The following is an 18,130-nucleotide window of genomic DNA, read 5'->3' on the forward strand; positions in this document are numbered from 1 at the left end:
CAATCTCCGGTACCAAAAACAAAAACTCAAGTGATCCACTTTCTGCCTCAGCCTCCCAAATAACTGGGACTACAGGTATGTGCCACCGCGGCCAGATTAAATCCAAATGATTTATGTTTGCTTTTAAGAATCATCTTGTGGGCGGGGCACGGTGGTATACACCTGTAATTCCAGCACTTGGGAGGCTGAGGCAGGAGAATCATTGCAAGCTCAAGACCAATCTGGGCTACAAAGTGAACTGAAGCCCAGCCTGAACTGTATAATGAAACTCTGTCTCAAAAATAAATAAATAAATAGGGCCGAGGATTTAGCTCAGCAGTATAAGCATCTGCCTGGTGGGTGCTAGGTCGTGAGTTCAATCCCCGGTACCAAAAAATAAAAAATAAAAATAAAAAAGAATCCCACATATCTCCCCAGGACTCTACCCCTCTGCACCTCTGTGTTCCCCAATGCTTCTCTTCCCTGTGAAAGCTATGTGCTTGTCCACACCCTGGAATGCATTCTTTCCCTTCTCCATCTCCCTAGTAAAGGCCCCTATCTGTAAGGGCCCTTTCTAGCTGGGGATATAGCTCAGTGGCATAAGCACCTGCCTGGCAGTTCAAGGTCCTAAATTTGACTTCCGATACCAAAACAACAACAAAACAAACCTATAAGTTGTCTAATGCGCTTTCCTCCATTGAGACTTTTTCATTTCCCTTGGCATAATGGTCTTGTCCATTTGAGTTCCCAAAGCACCTAGTCTGTGATGCCTTCCCACTGGTTATCTTGGATGTTACCTGCACTCCTGTAGGGCTTCCAGAGCATGAGCTCTCTGTTTTCTTTCTCTTAGCATCCTCTACATTGGGTTAGGCTATCATATGCCTTATTATTATTATTATTTTGTCTTTTTGAGACAGGGTCTCTCTATGCAGTTCAGACTGGCCTTGAGCTCACTTTGTAGCCCAGGCTGGTCTCAAACTCACAACAATCCTCCTGCCTCAGCCTCCCAAGTGCTGGGATTACAGGTGTGAGCCACCATGCCCGAAATTAAGGTAATTTCTTTCTTTCTTTCTTTCTTTTTTTTGTACTAGGGATCAAACTCACGACCTCATACTTGCTAGGTGAGCGTGAGGGCTTACGCCACTGAGCTAAATCCCTAGCCCTATACTTTATTTTTTAAGTGGGGATTGAATCTAGGGTCTTCACATTGAGCTGCATCTGTAGCCTTTTTTTTGTCTTTTTGCGACGGGGTCTCACTATGCAGTTCAAGCCGGCCTTAAGCTCACTTTGTAGCCCCAGGCAGGTCTTGAACTCGCAATGATCCTCCCACCTCAGCCTCCCAAGTGCTGGGATTACAGGTGTGAGCCACCATGCCTGGCTCATCTGTAGCCTTTTTAAAACTCCCCCCCCCCCTACCGGGATCTAACTCATCACTCCACACTTGACAGGCAAGTCCTTGTGTTGCTGCTGAGCTAAATCCCTGTCCCCCTTTTTTAAACTTTTTATTTTGAAAGTGAGTTGCTAAGTTGCAAATGAGCTCAAATTTGTGATCGTCCTGCCCCAACCTTACAGAGTGCTGGAATTACAGGTGTGGGCCTGGGCCACCACACCCACGTTCATATGCCCTTATTAAATGAACAATGGATGGGTAGATGGGTGGATGGATGGCTGAATGGGTGCATGGAAGAATAATTGGATGCACCAATAGGCTGATATGGAGGGATGGCCCGATGTGGATGGATAGTAAATGAGAGGGTTGGATGCATGGACAGATGGCTGGTGGATGGAAGATCCATCCACCAAAGGGCTCACAAAAGGCTATCTTGTTCCAAAGGTTTCCAGGGAGGGAGCCCAGCCTATGCCACCCAGAAGCAGGGGCATCGTGTGGGATCCTTCCTTCACCAGCATATGCATCCTCAGCAACTTGTCTCCCAGAGGGTATAAGTCACACCCTGCAAGTCCAGTCTGAGAGCTGCTGCCTCAGTCCTGCCCTCCTGTCCCTTCAGCAATGCGCTCCTGAAGACCCATTATACTGCCGACCCGCACAGTGATGCCTCTGTGAGCACCTCTCCCACACTCCTTCCCTGTCTTTCCCACATAGAGTCTGGACTCCCAGCAGGTGTGTTCAACCTGCAGCTTGCAGGCCATTTGCCTCCTTTTTTTTTTTTTTTTTTTAGTGTTATAATTAAAAATTGTAAAGGCAGTTTGTTACTTATGTACACTCGCTATATTGCATATTTTATATATGGCCCAGGATAATTCCTTTCTCTCTATGTGGCTCAGGAAGGTCAAAAAGTTGATCACACTGGATGAAGGGAGAAATACACACAAGTCTCCTCTGTACCCTAGCATACATGTTCATATTATTTTATTTTATTTTAGCTTAGTCAGTCTGCTTGTTGCAGTACTGGGAATTGAATGCAGGACCTTCACACTGAGCTATATCCCTAGACCTTTTTCATTTTTGGTTTGAAACAGGATCTTCTTAAGTCACTAAGCTGCCTGAGCTGGGCTCAAACTTGTGTTCTTCCTGTTTCAGCCTCCCAGAGTGATAGGATTACAGGTGTGCACCACCACACTTGACCCTCACATATGTATTTAATGGGCAAGTGAACAAATGAAGAACTGATGCTGTTCCCCACAGATGCACTTCGCATGCTTCCCCCTACCTTCTGGTCTTCTTCGTGCATGCATGCACATCCCCCTCCTGCCCCTGATGCACTCCGCAGCCCCAGTGGTGCTCTGCTCCTCCGTTTCCCCTGCCCATTTGTGGCTGATCTCAGGAATGCCCAGGGCTCTCCCACAACTGTCAGGACCAGAGGGTTCCTGGCTCCTCTGGCGCATATTAACTGGGGTAGAAAGAGCTTCTGTGGGAAGAACCAGCTATCCCAGATCCTGTGTTGCACTAAACTTTGCTACCCCAAACTGGCCATGTTCTGCTGTGCCCCCACGCCTGCCTAGTGAGGCTGTCCCATAGGCGGGTGGGGGGTGGCTGTGGCCTCTGTCAGGAGGCTGGCTGGCAGACAAAGCCAGATTTAGAAGTCATTTTCGCAGCAGGGAGCCTCCAGCCTCCCACCCACGGGCCCTGTGGGGCCAGTCTGAGGCACCGTTTACCCAGTTTACCCGGGGCTTGCCCCAGACCTGAGGTGGCTCCTCCCTTCTCTCTGTCCCTTTCTCTCCAGAGCTTTGGCAGCACTGCTGACAAAAGTGGAAAAGGGCATGTTGCCTCCACGCGTGGCCAGTCACCGCTACCCCACTCCAGGGCTGTGTGCACCCAGCCCCGGGTTCCTCTCCATGTCACTGCTGCTTCCTGTTTCTCCTCCTCTCCCATCTCAGCTTCTCTCTTCCTCTTGTTTGCAAACCCTATCTATGATGAAAGAATTCTAAGGACAAATCATAATCAGAGCTAACACATAGCATTGACTATGGGGCAGGTGTTGTTTTTAAGTCCTTTATTATTGAATCATCTTATCTTCCCAATGACTCTATGAAAAAGCACTTCAAATGACTCCATTTTATAGTGAAGGGCCTGAGGTAGAGTATCTTACTCAAGGTCATACAATTAGAATAGGGCAAAGGCAAGATCTAAATACAAGCTGCCAGACTCTGAAGTCTGTGTCCTAAACACACCTGACCTCTGTTTCCCAAGAGTGGCAGCAGTGTGGGTGAACACTTAGAAACTGCACTCCTAGCTGGGAGTAGTTGTGAAAACCTGGTGCAAGTTGCAGCAGCTCTGTGGGAGCCTTCCTGGGACCTCAGAGTGAGGAAGGATAGAAAAAATGAAGGACAGATAGAAAGGAGACAAGAAAATCACAATTAAAAAAATGTAATTTTAAGAACACCTCAACTCCCAGGACCCAGTTGATGTTCCCTAAGGGGATGAATATCAGCATCTGTTAATTAAGGTTAGACCCCTTTGTTTCTTTCCAGATACCTCACACTGCAAATTCCTCAGGAATATATATATATATATATATATATATATATATAGTGGTTAAAATGTCTACCATAAATATAAAAATTAAGGAGCCCCCCAGAAGCAATTCCCTTCTTATCCCTTCTCTCCCACCCTATGGCTTCCATTGGTCAGAAATATATAGAGACATAGATATAGACATAGATGTGGATATACATATATGTTTGCTTCTGTTTAGATTTTGAGACAGTGTCCACTGTGCAGTGCAGGCTGGTCTTCAACTCACTGTGTACTCTAGGCTGGTCTCAAACTCGCAGTGATCCTCTTGATACAGACATGGGCCACCACACCCAGCTCCTCAGAAATATTGAAATTCCATAAGTTAGCTTCATTAAAGAAGTAAAGAGGGCTCGAGATTTAGCTCAGTGGTACAAGCACCTGCCTGGCAGGCATGAAGTTGTGAGTTCAATCCCCAGTACCAAAAAAAAAAAAAAAAAAAAAAAAAGTAAAGAGCAGGAATCTAATCCTAAAATAAAAAAGCAGATTGGCAGAATCCAAAGAATGCTTCAGTTGAGACAGGATTGCAAATTCCAACCCAATTTGGACAATTTAGCAAGACTACCCCTGCAAAAAATAAAAAACAGTGCCATGCATGGTAGCACACACCTGTAATCCCAGGATTTGGGAGATGAGGCAGGAATTAGCATAGTTTATGTCCTCACCCCTGTTCCCGCAAACCTCTGCAGCCCTAAGTTTTTTCCTTTCCCACAGTTAGAGGTTTCCACATCCCTAGAAAGATGAGTGCTTCTACACAAAAGCACCAGAGCTGAGGCCCCAGCTCTCTAACCAGCGATGGTCAGAGGTATGGTGCCCTCTGTGGCTCATAGCTGGTTTGGAAACCCAGTGCTGAGATGCCTTGGGACGGCAAGGAAGCCTGCTCCTTAAATCCCGCATACCTCGGATCCTCCACACTTCAGCCAAAAGGAGATCTAGATGTCTCAGCTCCCTTTCTGGGTGGCTGGGGCCATAGCCTGATCCCTACAGGTGCAAGTGATCATTTAGTGATAGCTATTGTCCTCAGATGTGGTAGAAACTGTGGACTCAAACTGGGAAGGAGCCCCCGAAAACCTATCCCCTTCTTGGCCCTTCTCTCCCACCCTGTGGCTTCTATCTGTCAGAAAACTCAAATCCTTTCACTTTTTATATTAGTTAGTGGAGATGTTAGTTAGTTAGCTGGTTAGGTAGTCAGAGTTGGAGGGAAGACGGGGATTGGTGGGAGCCAGGGAGCTCGGGACATTTTCTCATGGCTCCAGAGAGGATTGTGCCTCCTCCCAGGTGAGAAAGAGGTGGCCTCCTCCTGTGTCCACCACACGGGAGCAGAGGCCCATGGCCTTCACAGTAATCCAGTGCCACCTTCCTGGTCCTAGGGCTCCCTGGCCAACCTTGCCTATGGGTCCTTTTCTGGGGGAGCCCTGGGGTCACTTTGTTAATGTTAGCTTGGTTCCTCTCTCTACCTCATTTGAGTTTGGTGTTCTTACAATAATTTTACTCCAAGTTTCCCACTCTGTGTAAAGTAGTATGTGATTTATAGTTGCTAAGTGGCATCTCCAAACTTTCCAAACCCTTTATGGGTTCCTTGCATATGTTACAGATTCCAGATATAAAGATATGTGGGGTGAGATTCTGCCCAACTGCTGCAGATGACTTCTCTTTTCCACCTTCCGGATCTGTTGATGAAGACTGGAGTAACTGTGTGCTGGGATCTAGGACACTTGTCCTGGGTGTGAGCATCACATTCCTCCACAAGTAGCAGGATGCCTGAACCATGTCAGGACACAAAGCAGGACAGAGCTACCTTACCCAGGCAGCTCGACTACAGGAGCTGGGCTTCCTAGAGAAAAACAGCTCTAGGATCCTGGTTTTTCTCTCTTCTTTTTTGGGGGGGAGGAGTACAGGGATCAAACTCATGATCTCACGCTTGCCAGATAGGTGCTTATGCCCCTGAACTAAATCCCCAGCCCTCTCTCTTCTATCTCTCTGTACCTCTTTTCAGAAGTACACAAGGGAGACTGTAAAGGCTTGTAGTGCATCTTAAATAATTATGGGTAACTCAATGTCTTTCTCCAAAATGTTGCCTTTAGGTTATATTTTACAAAGACATAAATAAACAAAAAGAAGATTACACTTAACAAACTTGGGACCAATTTAAAATGCAGGATTTAAAAAAATACTTTGTATCTGTATTAAAGCTTATTGATTGGTTGGTTACTCATATGTGGCACTGGTGATTGAACCCAGGGCCTCATGCATGCTAGGCAAGCACACAACCACTGAGCTACACATTCAGCACCTGTTTTTTGCTTTTTTTAAGATGGGATCTTGCTCTGTTATGCAGGCTGGCCTTGAATTCACTATAAACCTCAAACTCTAAACAATCATCTTCCTGCCTCAGCCTCCCAAGGGCTTGGATTGCAGGCTTGTGCCACCCACCTGGCCTAAAATAGAGGATTTTAAATGGTTGATTTTTCTCCAAATGTAGTAGACAGGGCTCAAACTTGGTTTTATAATAAGGAGAGGAAGTAAGCAAAGATCCCAGCTAGCACAGTACAGCTCTTCCTTTCTTCCCAAATCTGACTCTTATTGGTTAGAAGTCTATAGTGTTAACTAAGAGAAAGAGTAGCTCTGCATTAAAATACTGTTATAATTCATATAAGAAAAAACTGATAACCCTAGGGAAAATTCTGACTAGTGCATTTATAGTTGCAAATTAAAACTAAGGGAAATGACCCATGTGTCTAAAAGTGCATTTTAATATAAGTGTTTTCATTTATTTAGTTAGTTGGTTTGAGACAGGGTCTTGCTATATAGTTCAGGTTGGCCTTGAACTTGTTTATATAACCCAGACTGGCCTCCAATTCATCTTGATCCTCCTATCTCACCCTCCTGAGTGCTTAGATTATTGGCAGGCACCACCATACCCAGCTATTTTATTTTATTTTTGAGACAGGTCTTGCTGTGTTATGCCGGCTGGCCTTAAACTCACTATGGAAAGCTCAGCATCTCAACAATTATCTTCCTGCTTTAGCTTCTCAAGTGCTGGGATTACAGGTGTGAGCCATGATGCCTACTTTGTTTTATGTTTTCTGGTCTGCCTGTCTGTTGATTTAATAATTTGTCAATGTACCTGCAGTTGCCTTTTAATAAAATATTTTTGAACTTACATTAATCTTATTTGTTATTTTTATTTTTGAATTTATAGACTTGCTGCTCTGTTAGGGACATCTATTTAAAAAAGTCTGTACAGGGCTGGGGATTTAGCTCAGCGGCATAAGCACCTGCCTTGCAAGCAGGCAGTCGTGAGTTTGATCCCTGGTACCAATAAAAAAGAAAAAGACAAAAATAATAATAATAATAATAATAAAATAAAAAAGTCTGTACAGATATTTCAAAGGTTAACAAACTTAAAACATTACAGGATAAAAACCACTAAATAACAACATTAAAGTTTATTAACAGAAGTTATATGATTTAGGTTAATATTTATATGTCTGTGTTAACTTTCAGGTATATGTTATCCTCTAAAAGTTCTTTTTAAATTGATTTATTGATAAATAGCTCAAGTGCATGTAATAGTAAAGTAATTTAAATCACTTAGTAAGATAAGAGTAAGCTGCCTTTAAAGGGGCCAGGGATTTAGCTCATCGGCTCAAGTGCTTGCCTGGTAAGCATAAAATTGTGAGTTCAATCTCCAGCGCCAAAGGAAAAAAAAAATGCCTTTAAAATTGGTGACATGTTTTTGTCCAGGCTGTTAAACAACTGAGATACTTATTTATTAAAAATTGGTTATACAAATGCAATGTCCATTGTTTTCTGTGTACAATAATCTAAGAATTTCTCCTTGGAAAACGTTGGGGCTGGGGATACAGTTCAGTGGAATGAGTGCCTGCTTGGAAGCACAAAGTCCTGAGTTTGATTTCTGGTATTAGAAAATCAAAAATAAAAATAAAAATGTAAACTATCCTAGGTGTTGTAGTGCACAACTGTAATCCCATCATTTAAGAGACTGAGGCATGAGGATCACTGTGAATGCAAAGCCAATCTAGGCTGCAAAATGAGTTCAAGGGCAGCCCAAATTGCATAATGAATAGTGAAACTCTATCTCAAAAAAGACACACAAAGGGCCTAGGGATTTAGCTCAGCGGCATAAGCACCTGCCTTGCAAGCAGGCGGTCGTGAGTTCGATCCCCGGTACCGATAAAAAAAGAAAAAGACAAAAAAAAAAAAAAAAAAAAAAAAACACAAAAAAGTAAACTATGGCTTTGGTTCTCATGAGTAATTTAAAGTGATTGTTAAATAAGTAAATATAAATGACACTCATGCTTATAAATATTCATAACATCTGAGTCAGTAAATTAAATATAAATTTAAACAGGGTATGGTAGTATTCACCTGTAATCCCAGCACTGCTGAGGCTGGGCAGGAGGATTGCCAGGATTTTGAGGTCAGTCTGGGCTACACAGTGAGACACTCATCTCAAAAAACCAAAAAAGAGGGAGCTGGGGATTTAGCTCAGCGGCATAAGCGCCTGCCTTGCAAGCATGCGGTCGAATCCCTGGTACCGATTAAAAAAAAAAAACCAAAGTTGAAGCAAATAATAAATATAAATTCAAGCATTGTCTTTTTAAAGTTTGTAAGAATATATTTTGATCTAATAAATGTGTTTTCATAAATTATTAATAATATATAAAGCTAAAAGATTGCTTCCTCAACTAAAAGTTAAATTTCTAAATTATAATTTTACATTAATTTTTGTTTTGGATACAGGGTCTTGCTTTGTAGTTCAAACTGGCCTTGAACTCATGTGGGTTTTCCTGCCTCTGCCTCTCAAGTCCTGAGATTACAGGCATGTGCCATCACATCAATTTTAAAATAATACTTTAAAAATTCCCCTAAGTGGGGGCCCGTGGGCCTAGGGAACTACTGAACAAAACTCCCCGCTGCGATTGCAAAAGCAGCTGCTGGAATGGATTTGCTTTAGTTTTCTCCACTGATAGGTGGCTTCTCTGGTTTTCTCCAGAGTCTTACTGTGCCTCTGTACTCACAAAAGTTATTAAAAATTATTATAATATATAGTTATGTTGACTTTAATTAAAAGGGTAAAGAGTTTATATTTTAAAGCAATAAACCAGGTGTGATGGGCACATCTGTAACCATAGCACTCAAAAGGCTGAGGCAGGAGGATTGTTGCAAGTTAGAGACCAGCCAGGATTACAAAGGGAGCTCAAGCTCCCTTGCATAGCAAGGCCCTGTCTCAAAAAGAAAGAGAGAGAGAGAAAAAAGCAATGATTTCTTCAGGTTAAAATGCTGTTGGTTAAGTTTACCAAAAAAACTAAAAAAAGGCTTTATATTTTATTAAGATAATTTCTTGTGTTTTCCATATTTAGGTTTTTGACCACAAAAACTCCCTGTATTTTAATAGGTGTTTTGTTTTGTTTTTTGAAACTATGCAATTCAGGCTGACCTGAACTCACTTTGTAGCCAAGGCTGGACTTGATCTACCAGCAATCCTCCTTCCTCAGCCTGTCAAGTGCTGGGATTACAGCCATGTGCCACCACACCTGGTTTGAAAACATTTTATAACAATCCAATGTTTAAATAGTTTTTAATTGGTAATCCCACCACTTAGGAGACTGAGGCAGGAGGATTGTTGGAAGTGTGAAGCCAGTTTGGGCTACAAAGTGAGCTCAATACCAGCCTGAACTGCATAGAGAATCCCTGTCTCAAAAAGACTAAACAAATAAATAAATAGGCTGGGGATTTAGCTCAGCAGCATAAGTGCCTGCCTGGCAAGCATGAGGTCATGAGTTCAATCCCCAGTACCTAAACAAATAAATAAATAAAATGTTTTCAATAATCTGTTTATAAACCAGGCGTGGTAATACATGCCTATAATCCTAGCACTGGAAGGCTGAGACAGGAGAATCGTTATGAGTTAGAGATCAGCCTGAGTTACAAAGTGAGCCCAAAGCCAGTCTGAACAGTCCCTGTCTCAAAAAGAACAAAAAAAGTTTATAGAGTTAGGGAATTAGCTCAATAGCACAAACGTCTGCCTGGCATGCTTGAGGTCATGAATTTGATCCCTGGTACCAAAAAATAAATAAAATAAAAAGAATCAGTTTATAAATGTTCAAATGAATAACTACTATCCTAGGTTGTAATGTACTATCTCCATATCTATATAGATATCTGAGAGTAGAGAAAAAAGTATATTAGGGAAAGAAAATACAGAGTCAAAAATAGCATCACTGTTATGACTTGTATCTAGATGTCCCCTAAAGCCTCATGTGGTCATAGGTGGGGCTTTTCAGAGGTGGTTGAATTTAGCATGTGTGACAGTGCAGTGCTAGGCTAAGGACACTAGGTGTGAGGGTATCAGCCCTGAGTAGCCTGGATAAAATAAAAGGGGCAGAAAGACCCTGTCAAGGCCCTTGGTTTGTTTTGCTACCGTCTAGCTTCCATGAACTGTTTCTCCCCTTTGATGCTTGTCCACATGAGCCACCCTGCCTTGGAGCCAGCTAACATGGACTGAAACCTTTACAAACTGTGGGCTAAATAAACCTTCTCTCCTTAAATTTTGGGTGTCAGGTATTTTGTCTCAGCAACAAGAAAAAGCAACTAACATTTACCTAATGTTTTGTTTCATTTCTTTATTTTTGTTTTGAGTTTTTTGATTTTGTTTTTTGAGACAGGATCTTGCTATGTAGTTCTGGTTGGCCTTGAACTCACTATGTAGCCCAGGCCAGCCTGAAACTTGCAGTAATTCTCCTGCCTCAGTCTACCAAGTGTTACCATGCTGGGCTTGAGCTTCACCTAAAGTTAAAAAGTTTACAGAGTTAAGACCACACACTTTTGTTTAATGTATACAAAGTAACCAATTGGTACACTTTTAACAGTGTATCTAAACCTTAAACATGTAAAATGATCAAAAAAATTTTGACATCTCTTTAAATTTGGTCCTGCTATTTAAAATTTGATCTATATTGGACTGCACTAAATAAGCATTTTGTTATTATATAAAATAAGATACACATATATTGTGTAAGAAATCTATATATTGGACTGCACTAAATAAGCATTTTGTTATATAAAATAAGATACACATATATTGTGTAAGAAATCTATTTTTGGTCTTTAACATTGTTTCTTATATTTACGAGGTCTGAAGATATTCCTGTCAGTATAGTTACACCGTAGGAACCTGTTAAAGGAATCTAAATTTTACCTTAAGGGTAACTAGGCTAATATATGTAAAAGCTTTCAGCCAAACATGGTGGCGCACACCTGTACTTCCAGCACTACAGAGGTCAAGGCAGGAAGATCACTGTATATTTGAGGCCAGCCTGGCCCAGTCAGTTCAAAGCCAGCCTGAACTAAAAAGCATGATACTGTCAACAGCAAGATTTCTATATAGGTGTGATGCCAGCTATTGCTAACCTCTTGGTATATTTAATACATTTACATTCCCCAAGTGTATGAGCTCACTAAAATATAGAAATTAGGAGGTCACCTTACAACAATGTCTTCAAGCAAAACTGTGTATAATGAAGACTTTCAGGCTTATGTTTATGTAATGTTTGTAATTGTATTATGATAGTAGGTTATAGGGGATTTAGCTCAGCGGCATAAGCGCCTGCTTTGCAAGCAGGCAGTCGGAAGTTCGATCCCTGGTACCTATAAAAACGGAAAAAGAAGAAAAAAAAACTGAGAATGATAGTAGGTTGTGCCTAAACAACACACAGGTCAGGTAGTGTCACTCTAAAGATTGGGCATTAGAGGGGTATGATGGCACACACCTGTGATCTCAGCCATCAGAAGGCTGAGGCATCAGGATTGCCACAAGTTTGAGGCCATCGTGGGCTACATATTGAGTTCAAGCTCAGTTTGAACTACATAATGAGACCTGGTCTCAAAAATCAAAACACAAAACAAATAAACAAAAATTGGGCATTTGGGGCTGGGGATTTAACTCAGTGGCATAAGCGCCTGCCTGGCAAGCATGAGGTCTTGAGTTCAATCCCCAGTACTGCAAAAAAAAAAAACAAATAAAATAAAATAAAAAAATTGGGCATTAGTCATATATAAAGTACATCTATAAACAAGTGCACTTTATTTTTTTAAAAAGTACCAAATTTAGATGAGAATTTATTTATATACTTTAATATTTTATAATTGGATGTTAATCTGCTATAAATTATTTCATACTAAAATGGGAATTTGAATTTTAATGCATTTTTAGAGATAATAAAATAATGTTTCTAGGGCTGGGGATTTAGCTTAGTGGCATAAGTGTCTGCCTGCCAAGTGGAGGTCATAAGGTCAATTCTTGGTACCATCACCAATAATAATAATAATAATAATAATGTTTCTAGTATAATATCAACATAATCATTATCCTAAAATGCTCAGATTGCTCCTGATTTTAAACTTTCCTTGTAAAACTTTATACTTTTGCTTAGTGTGGTAGCACACACCTTAATCCTAGCACTCTGGGAGGCTGAAGCAAGAATTCGAGGCCAGCCTGGGCTACACATTGAATTCAAGGCAATCCTGAACTACATAGCAAGACTCTTCCTCAAAAAGGACCAAGCAGGAAGCCTGTGGGACTCTAGGGGACAGGAGTTGTCAGGGTATATTGCGTTAAAAGGAAGGTCACTCCAGTGGGGCATGAGAGAGGACTGTCCCTATGCTTGCAAGGGAAGCCACGTGGTCTAGCAAAGACTGTGAACCAACCTGACAAATGACACAGATGGTAGAGGGAAAAACCGGAGGAGGTAAGGCCTCTACACAGGACCCCAAAATAGCCCAAACCTGAGGCACCTTAACTGACCTTGGTTGATATAGGTCTTGGTTTTAAACACCTAGCAGGAAAGTATATATATATATATATATTCTCAAAGAGAGAAAGAGAGAGATGTTAAGTAACAAGCCAGGATCCATACAGAAAGGGGCTCCAAACTCCGCAGCCCCTGGTGGCGGGCTGCTGCTGCAGCTATCCCTTACAGGTCAAGAGCGCCTCTCTGAGGGCTCGCGCTCTATTTCTTGAGGATGCACCTTGTAATTTCTGCCTGATAAACCCTTCCCGAGCCTCTTACTGACGCGTCCGGCCCTCCTTTTGCCCGGGATCAGCGAACCTGCACGCCCAGCCTGTGGTGAGGCTCCTCGTCCTGGCCTTGGGCGCCTGCTGGGATCCTGCCCGAGACAGCACAGCGCCGCGTTCACCCTCCGCTTGGGGACGCGCAGAGGAGCTCGGTCTCCCCGCTGACCTCCAGGTACCTGAGACCCAGACGGTGAGCGGTTCGAGAGGGGGCCCGGGCCCTGAGCGCCTAGGGAACTGGGCTGCGGCCCTGGTGGGCGCGGGACAGAGGCGAGGCCAGGTCGGGCGACTGAGTCTGGCGAAGCCCCCGCGCCTGCCGGGCCGGCGGCTAAATTTACCCGGGCTGACTCAGTCCCTGCCCGGAATGGGGGGCGGGGACGCAGGCCGGGAGGCAGGGTAGCTGGAAGCTCCCGAGGAGAGGTGGCCTCCCTCCCTGCACCGAGCACCTAGCCCCGGGGAAGATGCAGGAGCCAGGTGTGGGCCGGCGCGGGGGGGGGGGGTTAAAAGAAGGTCCGAGCCAGGGCCTGCGAAGGTTAGATTTATTGGGCGCCTACTGTGTGCCAGGCACTGTGCTAGGCGCTATATGTACATTACCGCATGAAATCCTCACAACAACCCTGCGAGGTAGGTGTTTATAAACCCCCCATTCGACAGATGAGGAAACTGAGTCTGAGGGAGGCGAAGTGATTTGGCCAAATTCATATGGCTAGTAAATGGCAGAGACGAAGGAGGTGCCCAGGATCCGAGACCAAAAGAAGAAAAAAAAATCTCAGGGTGCATTCGCCCCAGCCGCAGGCGTGGATGCGGACAAGCGGGGGTTTACGCGTTCCAGAAGTCTAGGAGGCCGGAGCCCTGCTCCTGGCTCGCGCGGCTGGAGGCGACACAGTGGGGGACAGGCGCGCGGAAACTGGGACTCGGATTTGCAGGCAGCTTGGGACAGGAGTCTCGGGGACCTGCAACCTGGGAAATCTGCGACCTGCGCGCGCCCCCCGGTGGCCACAGGGAGCACCACACCCTATATCCCGGTTTCTTAGAACCAGCCTCCTTCCTCCCCGGGCAAGATTCTGAAGAGGCAGAAATGCAGACTTTTAGGGTTCTATCAGGTGTTACCTGAGTAGGAAATCTTAATAACGCTCCAGAGTATTACTAGAGAATATGAGGGTGAAGGGAAATGGAAGGCCTAAAGAGAGGTCCCACGCTGATTCATTGGCTGCCTTCCCTCCCCAGCTGGGACCACCACAGGCCAGGGCCAGGAGCAGAGCCAGGGCCACTACCCTGCCCTCCGTTGAGGTACCATCAGGTACCCTCACCTAAACCTTGGAGACAGGGGTAAGAGCCTTTTGCCCACTCAGCTCTTCTGCAGTCTGCTGAATTGAGAATAGATGCAGATGACAAGGAGGTCACGAAATCCTCAGATTCTTTTCACGGATTCCCAACTTTCTTTATGGCTTGATGAAAACAGGATTAGACAGAGCCCTTCCCAAAGATCCCAAACTCCAAGGATGGAAGGGTGGACCAGAGAACCCCTCATACAGCATACCAGAAACCCTGGAAGCCTAGAGAGGGGAAGTGACCGGTCTAAGGCCAACCACTGAGTCAGTGGCAGAATTGATATTCCAGACTTGTGACCTGAAGGTGAGCCCTCTTCCTGCTTTTGCTGATTGCTTTAGACCCATTCCATTCAGCCTCTGCCAAGAAGCCCTCTGTCACTTGGTCAGTCTGTCACTAGGTCCAAAGCCTCTCCATCACTTTGTCCCTTGTGCCCACAGGCCCGGCCCTGCCCTGCCTCTGCCCTCTTGCCTGATCCTGGCCAGGCATCTCTGGACACCTATGCAGCAGTCCATGCTGAAGACCTTACCCTGTTTCCTGAAGGCAGCAGGCATTCAATCTACTGCTCACCCACACCCCTCCTGAAACAAAACCAGACATATGCTCCCTTTCATTTCTATTCATAGGAACAACAATAGGTAGGGGAACAAGGAAAAGGAACTGTGTGGGGAAGAATGGGGACCGTGGGTCCAAGGGCAGATGAGTCGTCAGGAGACACAGACACAGGAAGGGGTCTCTCACTACCTCTTCCTATGTCCCTGTGGGGTCCCATTGGTATCCCTCGTGGGGAAGAGGGCCTGTTCAGGTTGGCTGATGGCATCTAGAGTCTCCCGGATACTGCCTTCAACTCTGCTGTCTTCCCGCCTTCTCCAGGCGAGGTGCCGCCAGTCTCGGGCGGGGTCCGCTCACTCCACCAGGAGGCGCCCGGGGCTTCTGTGTCGCTTCCATCAGAGGAGCCGCTGTGGACACTGAGCTCCTCCTCACCTTCGTCTGAGTCTGAGTCTGGGGCGGTGTGGCGGCGGATGCGGGACACGGCTTCCCGCAGGGCTCCGGCGTAGGGCCCGGGAGTCCGTGCCCAGCCCCCTCCCGCGCGCCGCGGGGCAGCCGTCACTTTCGAGCCCCTCACGCTGCCCGCGTCCGCCGGGGCCGCCGCGCCTGAGGCTGCGTGCTCAGGGCTCGCTGGCTGCGCGGCGGCGCACGGCACATGGACTTCGCCGGCCGAGAGTCCCAAGGTGCGGGCCGCGCGCTCCTCCGGTGAGGAGTCCTCCGCCTTCCCGCCCTCGGCCTCGCACCTGGGCTCCCCACTGGGCTGGTGCAAAACGCGACTGCTCAACAGCAGCTTCTGGCAGGCGGAGGAAAAGACTGAGGCTCTCTCGCCCTCCTCCTTGCTGCCGTTGGGTTGCCTGGGGCCGTCGCCCACGACACGCGACTCCCCAGAGGGCAAAAGCTGCACCTGCTGGGTTCGCGGAGTCGGAACATACTGGGACCGTATCACCACGCACGTGGCGTCAATGACAAAGACGCCTTCTCCGCGAGCCAGGCCCCGCGAGCTGCGGGGCAGGGTATGGGGACGGCGGGTCTCCTTCCAATCTTCCAGGGCCTCCGGCCCTACACCCTCTCTCTGACCCAGGGATTCTCTCCATCCTGTGCCTCCTGGAGCCCAAGGTCTGGGGAGCGTCTGGCTATGCCTTGGCGGCTGCTTTTTAGGGGAAGGAATCCAGCACTTGGGGAGCCAGATACGTTCCCTTCCTTCTTTCCCTTCTCTTGAGCCCTGGAGTTGGTGCCTGAACCTGGGGGCAGTACGCGGGGGACTGGTGGTCGCAGGTACAGGCCCCGCAAGAGCTATTTCCGTGCCCGGGCTACTAGGAACGTCGGCTTGGAAATGACTGTCGCTGCCACTGTTGAGGGCAGCAGTAGCTAGGCCCGGACTCTTCTCCGCGCCCCCCTTGCTAAACTCCAGTCTCGGTTTGGCCGCTGCACAGCCTGGTGATCCCCCTAAGAGGCCCCGCCCCTGTCGAAGACCCCAAGCACCAAGGACGTCCCGGTAGATTCGAGGATCCAGCCTCTTCTTAGCGCGCCCTCCCTCTGTCCTGGCTGGGGTAGGAGCTGGGGCAGAGGAGGTGGGCCCCTGGGAACGCTCGGGACCTCGCTTCGTCCCCAAGGTCCTGTGGGGACCTTCATAAGAAGGTGGAGCCACGTAGGGTGGCGGCCGGTCCCAGCGGCGTCGCGGGGCAGTGCCTGCAGCGCCTCTGAGCAGCAGGTGAGCCTCGTAGCTGGGGGGCCCTGGTCTGCGACCTGCCCAGGACCCGGCCCACACCGCCCCTGGGTCGCTCTGCGGTTGCGCGGGTGGACGGGGCGCTCTCCCCACCTGCCCGAAGCGCTCGGGCCGAGGGGGCGCTGAGAGGCCGGCAGGGTGGGCCGCCCGAAGGGCGTTCCGGGGTTCCTGGCGGGACTGGCCCAGGGGGCTCCGTCGGGGCCCGCCAGCCTTGCGCCTTTTTCGCTCTGTCTCCTTGGCCTCCCGCTCCTGCGACGCTGCTTTCCTTTTCTCTTGCTCCCGGGCTCGGACCTCGGCCGGGGGCCCCGCCCGCCAGTTGGTGGCCTCCTGCAGCACCCTGGAGGCCCAGGGCCGGCGGGGTGGCGGCTCAGGGGATCCCGGGCGCGGCCTACACCTGGGACAATGAGCAGGAACCCAGGTGAGCAGTTTGTGGGGGAAAGGGGCCGACGTCCGGGGAGCTGGGAGCACTAGAGAGCACTTAGGTCTCCCCTGTGAAGGGGCATGTGTGTGTGCGTGTGCACGTGTGTCTGTGTCAGGGGTGGAGTCGAAGTGGGGCTTCTCCCCATCTCGCCATGCACACGTTAAGAGCGCCTGCCCCATCTCACCCCTTGCCCTTTCTCACACCCACTCCTATCCCTCTGAACAAGGTTGTATGAGTCAGGCCCCAGCCCTGGAGCGGTGGGGAAGGCAGGCGCGGGAAAGAGAAGGGGAACTAGCAGTGTTTGCTAATGCCTGCAGGGAGGTCTGGACCCCGCTCCCCAACCCACTCATTACTTCCCCTCACCCCTGCACTCACGTGCGGCTCTGGGACCCGGGGGCCCAGTGGCTGGCTTGGAAGTCCATGGGCTGTCGAGGAGGAGCTCGGCGACTATAATGACAGGAAATAGTCTTCACTTCGATCACTAACAGCTTGGACTTCTGCACCCAGAGGCAGCTGCCAGACTCCTCTTCTTGGAGCTCCTGGGGGCTATCGGGCCCCTCGGAGAATACCGGGCCATCCAGCATCCTGCCCCACCCCACCCCGGCCCCCCACCCTCCCACCCGCCCCGGGAGCCCCCTCCCAGCTCCGGCAGCCGGCGCCCACTGCAGAGCGGCGGGCCCGGGGACTGGGAACTATATATACCCAGGCACACGTGTGTGCCTCTATGTGCGTGTGTGCGTGTATGTGTGTGTATGTGTGTGTATGTGTGTGTGTGTGTGCGCGCGCGTGCGCGCATGCATGTGACACTGCGTGGACTGCTCAGCGCTACCTCCCCCATGAGCACGGCCGCCCCCTGGGGCTTGGGATTGGACACCGTTTCCTATCGCTCTTGTCCCCCAAGCTTGGTGGGACCCGCACGAATGGGCGGGGGAGGGACTTCGGAGTCTTGCCAGGCTGACAGTGCTCCCCTCCTTTGCCCCCATTTCTTCAACCTTCCTGCCGTTTTTTAACTCTTTATCTCCTGCTTTTCAGCTGCTTGTCCACTAGGGCTGTACC

At 47.8% G+C, this 18,130-nt stretch overlaps 1 protein-coding gene across 1 annotated transcript; it reads right to left on the minus strand.

The window, feature by feature from the left end:
- Positions 1-13,571: 13,571 nt before the first annotated feature.
- On the minus strand, positions 13,572-17,688 carry Ddn (dendrin). Its single transcript, XM_003475816.5, has 2 exons — positions 17,450-17,688; positions 13,572-17,047 (listed from the first exon to the last, which is right to left on the minus strand). The coding sequence occupies exons 1-2, from the start codon at positions 17,656-17,658 to the stop codon at positions 15,199-15,201; spliced, it is 2,058 nt and encodes a 685-aa protein (XP_003475864.3). The 5' UTR covers positions 17,659-17,688; the 3' UTR covers positions 13,572-15,198.
- Between the last annotated feature and the right edge of the window lie 442 nt (positions 17,689-18,130).

This window comes from Cavia porcellus, unplaced genomic scaffold (genome assembly GCF_034190915.1).
Source record: "Cavia porcellus strain 051 isolate PalLab524CR breed Dunkin Hartley unplaced genomic scaffold, mCavPor4.1 scaffold_8, whole genome shotgun sequence".
Classification (NCBI taxonomy): Eukaryota; Metazoa; Chordata; class Mammalia; order Rodentia; family Caviidae; genus Cavia; species Cavia porcellus.